This window comes from Schistocerca gregaria, chromosome 2 (genome assembly GCF_023897955.1).
Source record: "Schistocerca gregaria isolate iqSchGreg1 chromosome 2, iqSchGreg1.2, whole genome shotgun sequence".
In the NCBI taxonomy this organism is placed as follows: domain Eukaryota; kingdom Metazoa; phylum Arthropoda; class Insecta; order Orthoptera; family Acrididae; genus Schistocerca; species Schistocerca gregaria.
In genome coordinates, this window is record NC_064921.1 from 90,537,224 (window position 1) to 90,552,379 (window position 15,156).

The 15,156-nt window shown below is 40.8% G+C and overlaps 1 protein-coding gene across 3 annotated transcripts in view; it reads right to left on the minus strand.

The window, feature by feature from the left end:
* The window catches only part of LOC126336397 (protein quick-to-court), a 334,356-nt gene that overhangs the window by 36,575 nt on the left and 282,625 nt on the right, over positions 1-15,156 (minus strand). For all 3 annotated transcript variants that reach the window (XM_050000076.1, XM_050000075.1, XM_050000077.1), the window contains exons 5-6: positions 14,112-14,286; positions 12,356-12,451 (exon numbers count right to left, since the gene is read on the minus strand). In XM_050000076.1, the coding sequence (XP_049856033.1) occupies positions 12,356-12,451; positions 14,112-14,286 (271 nt within the window). The remainder of the gene's footprint in view (positions 1-12,355; positions 12,452-14,111; positions 14,287-15,156) is intronic.

Genomic DNA, 15,156 nt, shown 5'->3' on the forward strand with positions numbered 1-15,156 from the left:
TGTGTTAAGGTGCAGCCTTTACGGGTTGATAAGAAGCCATGTTATAGGGAATCATACGAGGAGTCAACACATGCTATTTGATATCCTTCATAAGACATGATATTTTCAGTACCAGAAATAAGTAACATTTCTATAATAACTACAGCACTCTTCCAGAAGATAGATGTAATGGAAAAGCTGTTATCACTTTTTTTTACGAAGGGGGGGAACTTTGTATGTTTCCGGCAGTCTTTCAGGTTCCAAACATATGGTACATTTGGTATGTACACATTTTTGAAATGAGTCATCACAGATTTGATGTAATATGTTAATGACAACTGATGGCAGTTTTGCTCCTGAAAAACAGCAATTTACATTATTGGTTGACAACGTGATTCGAATAAGATAGTTCGTGCCTTTTGTGGACCACGTTTAACTAATGCTTTTTTAGTTTTTCTGCCATTCCACTCCCAAACTCTATTTATGTGCTGACTTATAACCTCCATCTGTAAGGTCAGTTATGGTCATCTGCCATCTGTGTGTCTATTACTCATCTGTATGTGTCACTGTATGCTTTTGAAATGTGGTGCTACAGAAGAATGCTGAAGATCAGGGAGACAAGAAATTTGTGACACAACTTGCCTAAATAAAGGGATGAGTTGATAGGACACATTCTGAGGCATAAAATGATCACCAATTTAGTTATTATAGGAAAGAGTGGAGGATAAAAATTGTAGAGGTAGACGAAGAGATGAGTACAGTAAGCAGATCTAGAAGTATATTGGTTGTAGTAGTTATTTGGAGATGGAGAGGCTTGCATGGGAAAGAGCAGCATGGAGAGTTGCATCAAACCAGTCCTCACATTGAAGACCACAAAAACAACACTTTTCCCTATCCATAATTTCCATTAGTTCCTCTACGTCTTTTGTAACCTCCCTTCCACACTGTGGTGGTCTAGCATTTCTAAGTGTACTCTCACATCCTCTTGGGTAAACTGCTGTTGCTTATTATATAGATACACAGGCTAGCCTCAGTCACCTTTTTGTATTTTCATCTGTCTGTTCACTGATCTGTATATACAGTTTCTTATTTTGCCTTTTCTTCCAAATGTCACATTCCTTTCTGGGGCCAAATACTACTTTAGTATTTTAGTCTCTACTTTCCTCATGTCCTTGGATTCAGTTTTCCTGTAGTGGGCAAGACATCTGGATTCAAACAGCACTTCTGGTCTTATTACCATCTTCAAGTGCCACAAATTAGTTTTTATGGTTATTGATTTCATTTAAATGGGTTGTATGAGCCTTTAAGAGAAACTCCATTTTCATAATTACATTTTTAACATTTTCTTTGTCTTGTCCATGTCATCATTTGCACTCCACTTTCAACTCCCTTTTATTATTATGTGTGATGTTTTAAAGACCATCAGCATTTTCATTGCTTCTGTCTTTTTTTAAGAAATTTTCAAGAGAGTTTTCTGAGATGTCATTGCAGCAGCATTTTTTCCTGATCCTCTCTTTCATTTAGGACCACTAATCAGCAAAGTATGAACAGTATATGCTTAGATTGTTCTTGTGAACCCACTTTATAACAGCTGTACTTCTTTTTGCCACTGTTCTATCAATTCCCAAATTATTTTTTCCCAAAACTAAATTCAACAGTACTGATGAGATAGCATGTCTCTTTGTATCACTCCTCTCCGGATACCAAAAGATTCTGATGCTACTCCCTGAAGTCATACTTTAGACTTGGTATTTTTGTCTGCATGATAAGATCTCCAATCTTGTGGCCAACACAGAATTTACCTACGATGTCAACTAATGTTTGTCTATTGAGTTGTACTTCACATTAAAATCTACAAATGTAGAGACTGACTGCCTGTTTTCCAACTTCCAAATTTTTATCGTAAATTTATGTATTGTCTTACAAGAAAGGTTGAGGAAAGGCTTTCGACAGTGTTGACAGGACTACATTCTTTCAAATTCTGTAGGCAGCAGGGATAAAATACAAGGGTTGAAATGTTATTTATAACTTTTAGAAAAACCAGACTGTAGTTATAAAGAGTCAAAGGATATCAAAGGGAAGCAGTAGCTAAGAGGACAGTAAGACATGGTTTGTAGCCTATCACTTAAATTATGCAATCTGTATATTGAGCAAGCAGTATAGGAAACCAAGGAGAAAACTGACATTTGTCGTTGACATTGTAATTCTCTCACAGACGGCAAAGGACTTGAAAGAGTATGTTGGTGGCAAGAAAAATGTCTTGAGAATAGATTACAAGATGAACAATAGTAATGGAATGTAGACTAATTAAATCAGGCAACGCTGAGGGTTCACATTAGTGAAAGATATACTAAAAGTTCGTGGTCTCGTGGTAGCGTTCTCACTTCTCGAGCACGAGGTACCAGGTTCGATTCCCGGCGGGGTCAGGGATTTTCCCTACCTCGAGAGGAGTGGGTGTCGTTGTGTCGTCTTTATCATCATCATACATCCCTATTATGGTCGGAGGAAGGCAATGGCAAACCACCTCCATTAGGACCTTGCCTAGAACGGCGGTGTGGGACTCTCGCAACATTCCCGTACGCTCTGTCATGGAGTATGGGACTTCATCATCATAATACTAAAAGTAGTAGATGGGGTTAACTATTTGTGCAGTAAATTAACTAACAATGGCCAAAGTAAAGAGGACATAAAATGCAGACTGACACAGCAAGAAAAAAATTTTTGAAAATGAGGGATGTATCAACATTTAATATCAATTTAAGTAATATGAAGACTTTGTTGAAGATAATTGTCTAAGTGTAGCCTTGTATATGAGGGAAGATAGATGATAAGCTGCTCAAACAAAAATAGAATAAAAGATTTTGGAATACCAAAGAATAAATGGGAAGGACAAGTAACTAAAGAAGAGGTACTAACTAAAAAGAAATTTGTGGCACAACTTGATAAAAGAAGGGGTTGACCTTTCTTCTTAAAAATACTGTTTTGTTTTCACCAATCTTGTTTTCTGTCTCTTTTTCTATCCTATTTAGCAGAAATATCCCTCTATAGCTTTGTGTTTGTTGTGACAGTGCCACGACATTTAACAGTGCTGCCATGACAGTACGCGCAGACGGCGATAGAGGTGCTCCGCAACTCGGCTGAGCGCGGGAGCGCCACCTAGCTACGAACGGCGCCGGCCGCATGTCACGGCATGGCAGTCGGATAAGAGATACTGAGTTGTTATCATGTAACCAGCTATTGTTTCTAAGTGAGTGTGTTTGAATATCCACGCAATTATTGGTGATTAAAAGTTATAACACTTTTTGGCGATGAGGTCAGATATTTTCACTGCATTGTGGATTTGTGTGTTCGTGACGGGGCAGACACGGAGCAGCTTATGCAAGCGCTCACTGAACAACAAACACAGCTGACGGCTGCTATTCAGGCACAACAAACACAGTTGACGGCTGCTATTCAGGCGTTGTCGATGTCGCTTACTCATCGTCTGTCTTCCTCTTCTCCGCCTCCATTCCCTCCTTACGACGAGGCCGCTGAAGACTGGGAGAATTATGAGAAGCGTTTGCGGCAACACTTCTTGGCTTTCGGCGTTGTCAACGCTCCTATGTGTAAGTCGTTATTTCTATCTTGGATTTCCCCACGGATCTATCAGCTGCTATCTCAGTTAGCCCCTCTGTGGGAACCTGCCTCTCTATCCTTCCAAGAAATGTGTGACTTATTGTCTAACTATAACCGAAAAAACACCCATGTCATTGCCGCCTGCGTGGCGTTCTACCGGTGTCCTAAACAGCCCCATCAATCTTATCGGGCTTGGGCGGTGGAACTACACAGTCTGAGTAGGAAATGACAGTTTGTCACGGACACTCATAATGAGTCTCATGCTGATTCAATGGTTAGGGATGCTATTCTACGGCTTGCTCCTGATAAAGAAGTTCGGCAACGTGCCCTAAAACTGCCAAACCCATCGTTATTGGAAGTTCTAAGCATCACTCAATCCTTTGAAGTGTCTCACGCTGCTGGCACGCAAATAGACGCGTGGTGTGATGTAGGCGCTGTACAGTCAACTTTCGACACGGACAATTTGCCTGTTTCACAGGAGAACGAAGATGTGGAGGCGGTTCACTCGCGTAAACAACGTCGCGCTGGGCCGCAGGTTTGTTCCACACTTCTTACTTGTCCACGTTGTTTCGTACAGCATGACAGGGCCGCGTGTCCAAAATGTTGGGCCACGTGTAATTCATGTAGGTAAAAAGGCCACATTGCTCCTGTATGTCAGTCCCCTAAAGCTCCTGTCAATGAGGACGAGGCATTGGACATGGATGTTCACTGAGTACTTTCTCAAACAAATAAGTTGTTTGTTACTGTTCGTGTTCTGGATAAAGACATTTGCAAGCAAGTGGACACTGGCTCTGCAGTAACTCTCATTAATTCTCGCACGTATTTGGAGTTGGGCTCCCCTCCCTTGTCTCCAGTTACACGAAATCTGAAAATTTATAATAAACAGAAAATTCCTATCATTGGCGAGTTTGATGCTTCCACTGCCTACAAGTCTGTTGTTAGGCCCCTCATGTTTTATGTGGTGGATCATGCGGGCACTGAAAACCTGTTTGGTTATGATGCTTTCCAGTTGTTCGAGTTCTCCATTGATGATGATGTGCACCTCATATCTGAGGATATTCCGTATCAACAGCTGGATGGATTGTGTTCTGAATTTTCGTCCATGTTCTCTGCTGGTCTCGGTCGTGCCAAGGATTTTGAAGCCATCATTACTCTTAAACCTACAGCTTGCCCTAAGTTTTTCCGGGCACGCCCTATTCCGGTGGCGTTGCATGCACCTGTCAAGGCTGAGATAGACAGGTTAACAGCTTCAGGGATTCTCCTTCCTGTTACCTCCAGCGAATGGGCATCGCCAATCGTGGTGATTTCTAAACCAAACGGTAGTCTGCGATTGTGTGGTGATTTTAAAGCAACTGTCAATGCTCAGAGCCTCATTGACACTTATCCTCTTCCCCGTCCTGAGGAGTTGTTTAACAAGCTCGCTGGGGACCAGTTCTTTTCCAAACTTGACTTTTTGGAGGCATACCATCAGTTGCTGTTGGATGCTTCTTCCAAGGAATTTCTCGTCATCAACACTTCTTGTGGGTTGTATCAGTACCAGTGGTTACCATTTGGCATCGCTAGCGCACCGGCCATTTTTCAGCGGTTTTTGGAACAGCTCACAGCTTCGTTCCTGGCTGCATAAACTGTCTGGATGACATTGTTGTCACGGGGGTCTCCACTGAGGAGCACCTTCGCATAATTTGCGTTCACTGTTTTGGGTTTTGCATTCGGCTGGGTTGAGGTGCAATCTGGACAAGTCACAGTTCTTCCAACCCTCCATTGTGTATCTTGGTTTCCACTTGTCCCGTGAGGGTATACGTACTCTACGTCAGCACATTGCGGCCATTAATGCTCTACCCTGGCCGTCTACGGTCAAAGAACTTCAGGCATTTCTAGGCAAGATTGCTTATTATTACAAATTCATTCCATCCGCGGCGGCGGTAGCTCATCCTCTGCATCAGCTGTTACGCAAAAACGTCCCTTTCTGTTGGTCCGACTAGTGTGAGAAGGCTTTTGTCTGCCTGAAGGCTCATTTGCAGTCGGCGCCTTGTCTTTCCACATTCCGTCCGGGTCAGCACTTGGTTCTGGCGACTGACGCGTCACAGTATGGCCTAGGGGCTGTTCTTGCCCATCGGTATGAGGATGGGTCGGAACGACCCATCACCTATGCTTCCAAGACCCTCAACGATGCGCAACGACGTTACTCTCAAATCGAAAAGGAGGCACTCACTATCATTTATGCTCTAAAAAAGTTCAGTGTTTTTTTGTATGGTTTTAAGTTTCACCTCATCACGGACCACAAGCCGCTGGTCTCTCTCTGTTCAGCCCATTGGCGTCACTTCCGGATAAGGCAGCTCACCGCCTGCAATGTTGGGCCTTATACTTGTCTCGTTTTCACTATGAGATTCACTATCGCCCCACGGCCCAGCACTCCAACGCTGACGCATTGTTGCAATAGCCGATGGGCCCCGACCCGGTTTTCGATCATGATGAACTACTGTTTCCACATTGATGAGGAAGAAAGTCGTGCGGTCGAGGGTTTTCCACTTACAGGTTCACAGGTCACGTCGGCTACTGCGCGGGACCCGGTCCTGCATCAGGTGATCGGTTTTGTTCAACGGGGTTGGCCGGACAGGACCAAGGGCCGGGCATCGGATCCCCTTCGCGACTACCATGCCTTGGGCCTTCGTCTGTCTGTTCGTGATGGTGTTGTTCTTCTGGCCATGGATGGCGCATCTCCACGGGTCGTGGTGCCAGCCTCTCTTCGCAAAGATGTTCTCAAACTGTTGCATGAAGGCCATTGGGGTATTTCTCGGGACAGTGGCCCACAGTTCTCTTCGCAGGCCTTCCGTGATTTTTGTACTGGACAAGGGATTCATCATGTTACAGCACCACCCTTCCATTCGTAATCGAATGGGGAGGTCGAGTGCCTTGTCCGCTACTATCAAAAGCCAGATGAATAAATTCCTTAGTGTTTTTCCACAGATGACGCTCTGCTGCAATTTCTGAGTTCTTATCGCTTCACGCCTCTGGATGACCGCAGCCCTGCTGAACTCTTGCATGGCCGCCAACCGCACACTCTACTGCACCTGCTTCGCCCTGCCAGGCCTTGTGCTGTGTCCCCTAGTGCGGGAAAATACTCGGTGGGCGCCGACATGTGGGCACGAGGGTATGGGTCTCGCCCTAAATGGATTCCAGGGGTGGCCAGTGCTCTTCGCGGCCGCCGGCTTTGTGAAATACGTACAGACGATGACATGGTTGTTCGCCATTACGACCAGATGCGCCCACGAGTGGCGGTCACACCGGTGCCACCGCCCCTTCCTTCGCCTCCACCAGCCCGAGAAGCCAGTCCAGTCGCTGCTGCCGATCTACCGTATGTGTTGATGCAGCCGACATCGCTACCGCTTCTGAGTACGCTGGAACCGGCCCCAGTCACCGCCTTCTCCGGGACCCGTCTCGCTGGAGCACACCCCCAGGTCCACGACACCTATGGATGCTGCTCCGGAGTTTTCACCCATCATCTCGTCCAGGAGACACGTTCCATGCACGAGCTTCTGTCCTGGACATTTTCGACCATACTCTCGTGTCTCTCCACGGTATGTTCTCGGGGCCTCACAAGAGGCCATGGATGTCTCCGCACTGTCCATGTCTCCAAGGAATTTTCCACGGGGGGAAAAGTGTTGTGATAGTGCCTCGACATATAACAGTGCCGCCACGACAGTACGCGCAAATGGCGATAGAGGTGCTCCGCAACTCAGCTGAGCGCGGGAGCGCCACCTAGCTACGAACGGCGCCGGCCGCATGCCACAGCACGGCAGTCGAATAAGAGAAACTGAGTTGTTATCATGTAACCAGCTATTGTTTCTAAGTGAGTGTGTTTGAATATCCACGCAAGTATTGGTGATTAAAGGTTATAACAGTGTCGTTTTTACTTGTTTAATGGTGATGATTACCAACTTCTAATCCTATGGTATTCTCTACTTTTCCCAGATATCTTTAAGGAGTTATAGTGTTTATCATCATCTTATTACCTGCACATTTTATAATTCCAGCTTAAATTTGATGTCCTCCTGTACCACTATTATTCTTTCACCTTTGGTCATTCTTTTTACCCCTTTCTTCAATGTCTTGTCTGAGTGTCAAAATACTTTACTTTAAACAGGTTTGTTTTTAGTGTCTATTGTAGTCCTTTTGAAGTTCAATAGCTCATTTGCATACTCAGAAAACATTTTAGATATTTTTATTATTTACGGTCACTCTGAAGTGTAGCTGTCATAGTGTAAAGTTTTGCGGGTTTTTTTTTTTTTTTTTTTTTTTTTTTTTTTTTTTTTTTTTTTTTTTTTTTTTTCCCTGAAGTTCTCTTCTAATTCATCCAGTTTAGCTCCACTGCTTGTCTTTTGACACTTTGTGGTTAATTTCACATTTTTCATTTTTTTAATGATCATGTGATTTAACTGTCATTTGTTTAACTAAGTGTTCCTTGATATTCGTTTCAACAATGGAAAAAATCCAGGATGGAATAACAACATGGCAAGTATAGAGTGTTACCACCATAAATAAGAAGTACTCTGTCCAAAAGCTTTAATATTTTAGCAGTCTTTTTTTTACTGTGCTTGTCTCTTCTATGTGATAAAAATCTATCCTCTCCATATTATTGTGATACTCATATAGTCTCTCTGGGGCACTTGTTTGCAGTGACTTGACATTATTTTTAAGTTTAATTTTCTGTAGTATTTGACAAAACCTTCTCCATTAAGGCTGACTTGTTTGTGAACTGGAAAACCACCAACTATGCTTCTGTGCTTCGTTTCAGGGCCTATTTGTGTATTGAAATCATCTACCACAATTATCACCTGGTGCTGGGATATTTGGATACATGTTTCCTCAAGTTCTTTCAAAAACAGTTAAAAGTAATCAGGCCTCCTCTAGTTTTTGATGTTCACAGTAGCAAGTCTGTCTATGATTGTGGACAATTTTTTGCTGGATCTAGAAATCAGGTTCGATAACTTGCATGATGCTGATTCCACACTTATAAATGATTAGGGAACTGGTTTTCTGTAGCATGTATGTGCTGATGTGATCATCCATTTTTCTGGTTCCATGTCTGAATTTACCAATTTTAGCTATTGTGTTTATGCTCAGCATGCCAACTACATGCTGCTTCTTAGTGTGAAGTTTTGAGGGTTACAGAAGCTCCAACTCTCCACTGTTGCTGATGTTCTAGGCACCACATAATTTGATATCTAGAGAGTGTGTGTCATTCCAACATAGGCCTGGTTACCTGCTGGGGTATTTGCCAACATAGTATCCATCATGCATAAGCTGAAAATCATTATGTGAAGAGGGTTGTTATGTAACTTTCATTCGTAAATAAGAGCCTCTTAGTAAACAAATGTTACATAAGGTGAAAACAGAATAATGTGCATCTGTCTCAAGAATATGCAGCGTGAACCCTCAGCTTAAGGCAGACAAAATACTGTGTTACAGAAAGCAGATGAGTGACCAGGTATTGGGTGTACTTATAGTTATGTAACATATGGTATTGTCTTTGTTTATCTTCTTATCTTCCCTAGAGATGAATATTAACATAGGTCTGTCTATCTATCTACGGTCTGCATGAATGGAATCACATACAAATAGTTCAATGGCGCCTTCCACTTGTCTGTAAGAATAAACACAAAAATGGACAAACCTTCAGATGTACTTTTAAAATAGTTGTGATGTGTGTGTTCTTCATTGTTTCTGACTAAATACACCAACTCTGGTCTATTCAATGATGATATAAAGAGAGCACACTGGGGTAAGCAGTTCCAATTACTATGGGTCTAGTTTTGATAATAGCACAGAGAGAAGCCTTTCCTGCCGATGCGCCATTCTCAGAATGTGTGCCAAAATCATTATTTCCTTTCAGGCCTGCATACACAATTGGTTCACCCTATCAGAAAAGCTTGTAAATGGATTGGAAATTGCACTCTGGAGAAGTATGTTCCAAGTAAAGTGTACAACTAAAACCACTGTCAAATGTTAGCGAAAGATCTCGCTGAGCACCTGAGAAAATTCTGTTGCCATAAAATTGCTAATTAGTCTGAAGGCTTCTATTCCATCATCTGTTGACCACTGTGGTGTGGTGATAGAAAACAACAAATGGGAAACTGAAATTTTGAATTCTGCATGTGAGAAATCATTCATTCTGGAGGATTGCACAAACACACTGTCATTGGATTGTTAAACAGACACCTATGTGGAGGACATAGTAATAAGCATCCCTGGCATAAAGGTGCAACAAAGAGTTGAAAATAAATGGGTAACCAGATCTTGATAGAATCATAATTTGATTTTACAGCGCATGTCGATGATACTGGCCCATTACTTTGCTCTATCATGAATCTGTGACCTAATGCTATGACCAACTGCGAAAAATCTCGTGTGACTCCAGAATATAAGAAGGGAAGGGAATGGACTAGCAAAATTACAGACCAATGTACGTAATATCGTTTTGCTGCAGAATTGTTGAACACATTCTCAGTTTGAATAGAAGACATTTCCTTGGGACGGAAAATCTTCTGTCCACAAATCAACATGGATTTACAAAGCATCACTAAGGAAAAACTTGGATTGCCCTTTTCTTGCATAATATCCTGTGAACCTTGGATGAAGGGTGACAGGCAGATTCTATATTCCTAGATCTCCGGAAAATATTTGACACAGTGTCTTATGGCAAATTTAATGCAAATATGAGTGTACAGAATAAGTTCCCAGACACATCAGTGGCTTGAAGACTTCTTAAGTAATAGAACCCAGTACACTGTTCTCAATGAAGAAGGTTCATTATAGACTAGGATACAGTCACAAGTGCCCCAGGGGTGTATACTAGAACCACTCTTATTCTCCATATACACAATGATCTAACAATCAGGCAAGTACCCATCTGTGGCTGTTCGCTGATGACGCTGTAGTGTACAGGGGTGTCATCACTAAGTGACTACAGGAAAATACAAGATGGCTTTGACAAAATTTTATAGTTGGCAGGATGAACGGCAGCTAGCTCTAAATGTAATAATGCACAAGAGTAGGAAACACACTTGTGTGTCTGAGTACAGTATCAGTAGAGTGCTCCATAACAAAGTCACATCGGTTAACTATCTAGGCATAATGTTGCGAAGTGATAGGAAATGGAATGAGCACATGAGAATGGTAGTAGTGAAGGTGAATGGTTAGCTGCAGTTTATTGGGAGAATTTTAGGAAACTGTAGCTCATCTTTATAGGAGGCCACATACAAAACAATTGCACAATGTGTTCTTGAGTTCTGCTTGAGTGTTTGGGATCCTCACAATGGTAGATTAAAGGAAGACATTGAAACAATTCAGAGGCATGCTGCTAGGCCTGTTACCAGTAGGTTTGATCAACATGCGAGTATTACGTAGATGCTTTGTGAATTCTAAGGAGAATTTCTTGGTGGAAGAAATGCTGTTGATTAAATTTAAAGGCCCAGCATTTGAAGTTTAATGCTGAAATATTCTACTGCCACCAACGTACATTTTACCTAAGGACCATGGACGGTCAATTTCCTTGCTGTATTTGTGAGTGGAAAAGGAAAGGAAATGTCTAATATTGGTACAAGATACCCTCTGCCATGCATCATACAGTGGCTTATAGAGTATGTATGTAGATAATGTATATGTGTGACAGGCTCCAGTTTATTTTCTTAAGTTTTCTCATTGCGGCTGCCTAGCCTTAACATTTACCACCAACAAACATCTCCTACATCAAAACCATCCTGTAGCACACAGTTTCTACATCAATTCCTCAGTGGTGATGTTTGTTCCCTCAGCCTCCCCCCTCAATGCACCATCATGTCAGAAAATAACATGCTGTGTTTTTTCCACACTGTCACTCTTGCTCCTAAAACTTCAGCTTTTCACAAAAAAAAATACTATCTTATTTTGTGCATTCCCAAATTGAGTTTAACACCACATATTATCTTCCTGAAGAAAGTAATCAACTTCATTACCACTACTATATGGAGAGTATCACTGCTTCTAACTCGCTGGAGAATATCTAATAATGCAAACTTCCATTTCCCCTAAACTCTTTCCCATATTTTGCCATATGAAGGAACTGCTGGATCTGAAACCTAAAGCTTTTTTCATCTTTCCTTTATGTGTCTATTGCCAGATGATAAATAAAAGTTTCTTTTGTACTGTCATTCCATTGCAACTTCAAACTGGAATCACTTTCATTCAGCACAGTAATGGAAATTTCACCATAACATAGTGCTTATCAACCATATCAGTACAGTGTGGGGTATGTATGTAGGTGATGCAGACGTATGACAGGCTAACAGTCATGATCGTAGAAAGTTCTTGATAAGAATGTGTTCCAGAAATATCTTCATTTCTTAAATTGGAAAATTATTAACTGTATCTTCATTCAACATATCACAGTTGTACCCATTAAAAACACTCTTATGGTTGAAATATTCTAGGCATTTCAGAGCTTCTACATTGCAAGGTGTGCAACAGTGTGTGTTAGTAAATTATATAGTTACCTTCCCTATTTCCTGTGTGTTACCTGAGTCTGATGCCATATTTTAGAATAATTTTCAGTGTATTTTTTAAAGGTGCAAGAGAAACAACACATTTAATGCTTTCATTCAAAATTTGTAACTACACTAGGACAAAACATTAAAGGGACTGTGAGAAAGTCTGCTGGGGAAACAGAAACGCATCCACCAGGATGTACCATGCAACACATTAAAAGCACAACACAAAGCCTCACCTTGATATGCTCCAACTCATTTTCTGTTGTCTGCAACTGTTTTAATAATTCTGGAACTGACACCCTATTTGGTGCCTTATGTGCAAACTCCAGTACCTGAAATAGCATGTATATTATCATTTATTTGCATTTACTGTAACATGAATGTCAAAGCTGTGTTATGTTAGGACAAAGTTAATTTTTGAGAAGTATATAATCATGTTAAAACTAGAATTCTAAGGGGGAAAACAACTTCCAAAAGGTGCAAGAGACTGTTGTATCCTTCAGATCCAGCATAGGAAGCCAGAGTGCCTGGATGTCAAAAGTTTTATCTACCACTCCATTTTCGAATTTCAATATATAACATACAATAATTAATACTTAACACACTACTACAAACAAAATTACACTTTTTATGGGCAGAATGTTCCACCAGTAATGAAGTTAACAAACAGGTATGGATTAAATGAAATACATTTGATGGGGCAAGATATGAGTCAATAAATAAACTGGCTAAAGTTCTAATTAATCAAGTGATGCAAGCATCTGTATTAGAGAGCTTAACAAAGTCTGTGGCAGAGGTTTCTTTCTCTAATCACATTTCTTTCTAGGATTTACAATGGCCAAGCACTTTTGCTTTCTGTGATCGGTTTAAAGAACATATAGAAAAAATATCAATGGCCGAGAGTGATAACTGCACTGCAAATGTCACACGAGAAAAAATAAAAAATCAAAAATTATTTGTCTCTCATTACCATGTGTGGAGAGAGAGAGCTATATCTCTGTTTGATTAGAATTATTTAACAGATAAAGACATTTAAAGCAAAACAGGAAAACAGAATTCAGTGTATATGAACTGTTTTTAAAAAAATCCTCCACAATTTATAAGAATCGAAATGTAGCATATCAGTTTTTTGCATAGACATGTTACATAACCTGATTGCATACATGCATATATATACTGGATTTCTCTCACTCAATTCACTTTGCTCAAAACAAACTAACATGTTAAAAGTTTGATTTGCATCATCCCACAGAAATCCAGATTCAAGCTTCTTCAGATTTTCCATAAAGGAAGTTTGCCAGTGACCTTGCAAAGGTTCTGTAACTAGCTGTAACTGAGAATTGCTTTTTTTTTTAATATGGGCATAATTGACAAAGATGAAATGTATTGTATCGGATCATAATTGATTTCTGAACAGTGAATGAATCTCATTTTTTGATAGATTTTATTTTTCAGCTAAAAAGAATTGTTTCCAGTTTCACTTATAATATGATCATAATGGACAAAGATGAAATGGATAATCATAATTGATTTTTGAAGAGTGAATGAATCTCATTTTTGATAGATTTTATTCTTCAGGTAATGTTACAAAGTTTTGAATCGTAGTGGAAGTATCATCAACAAGCGTAAATTACTTATGTAAGTACGGGTTTCAAGCATCTTTCCATACTTCTGAGTGAGTTATTTAGGCTCATATAAACACACAATTAACATTTTCCAACATACAAGCTAAAATGCATAATGTACAAAAAAGCTCAAGCCAAAACAGTAGGATGGTTTACACATCCACACTGTGTTGAACACCTTTAAGAAATCAATGGAGATATTTACAGAATTCACAGTCTGGTGAAACATTTTCTAAAAAAAAATCCTTTCTATTAATTTTAGTGTGTAGCAGCATGCCGTATGACTAGGCAGTTATCAGACCGGAGAGCTCCATAAAGCAAGATCACACTTCAGATAGAAGATGAAAAGGGAGACAAAAGTTATTACCTGATCTGCATGTTCAAACTTGGCAGCCTCTTGTCCCTTCATGTACATTTTCAAATACATATTTTTATTCCTCTCTTCATGCTCCTCCATGCTTTTGCGCAGGCTCTCTGTTTCCCTCTCCAGTTCTCTGATCTTATCCTGTGCTTTATCATATTCAGTTCGTAGTTCACAATACCTGTGAACAAGCAATTGTCATTAAAGTGTGCAATACAACCGAATGCTTGTGGTACTGGGCAGAGTCAAGATAGATAGGGGGGGGGGGGGGGGCGGCGGCAAGGGAGGGTAGTAGAGTGGGATCGAGACGGCAATAGATAGGGTGGAAGAGAAGTAGAAATGTAGGAGGAAGTAGAGGGGAAGGGATGTAGAGAAGCATGGAGATAAGAAGGGAGGGAGACAAGTTATTCCTTCAATTATTAGTAAATGATTTAAATATGCTCCTTTCCCAAAGTGCCGTCACTCTTTGAACTTAACCCCTTCCACTTCAACAGCAGCTGGCACTCAACACTGACAATTTTATTTCCCTCTCCGATTTAAAGTCTCCTTTTACACAATTTTTCACAGTTCTCACCTGCTACAGGCTCAAATCTGACTGCAGTAGGCGTCAATGTGCATAGTGCTACCACCTAGGGTATTATGTGGCAACTCTGTGTAGAACTGTAGCAGCTGTGTTGAGAGAACGGCTGTAATTATTATGTTCCCGCTAGCAGGCACGGAACAGGTAGTTCTTCCAACACAATCCTTTGAGGAAGATATCATAGAGCTTTTAGAGAAATGCCTAAGAGAAAACAAGAGTGACAATGATTTTGATGATGACAATGATTGATTTGCAAATAATTTGAATGAAATGACGATGGAAACAGACCATCCTGAACAGTTCCAAAAAGTATCGCATAATGAAAAGTTCTGTATTGTAATGCTTGTGTAAATATATTTGAATGAAAGCGCACTTCTTGTTTTAATGTATATCCTAATGTTGGTGAGTGGCCTCAATGTTTCCACAAAGAGGCTAGTGCAAATCTCTGTGGCATGCTAGCTGTCTGAGTGA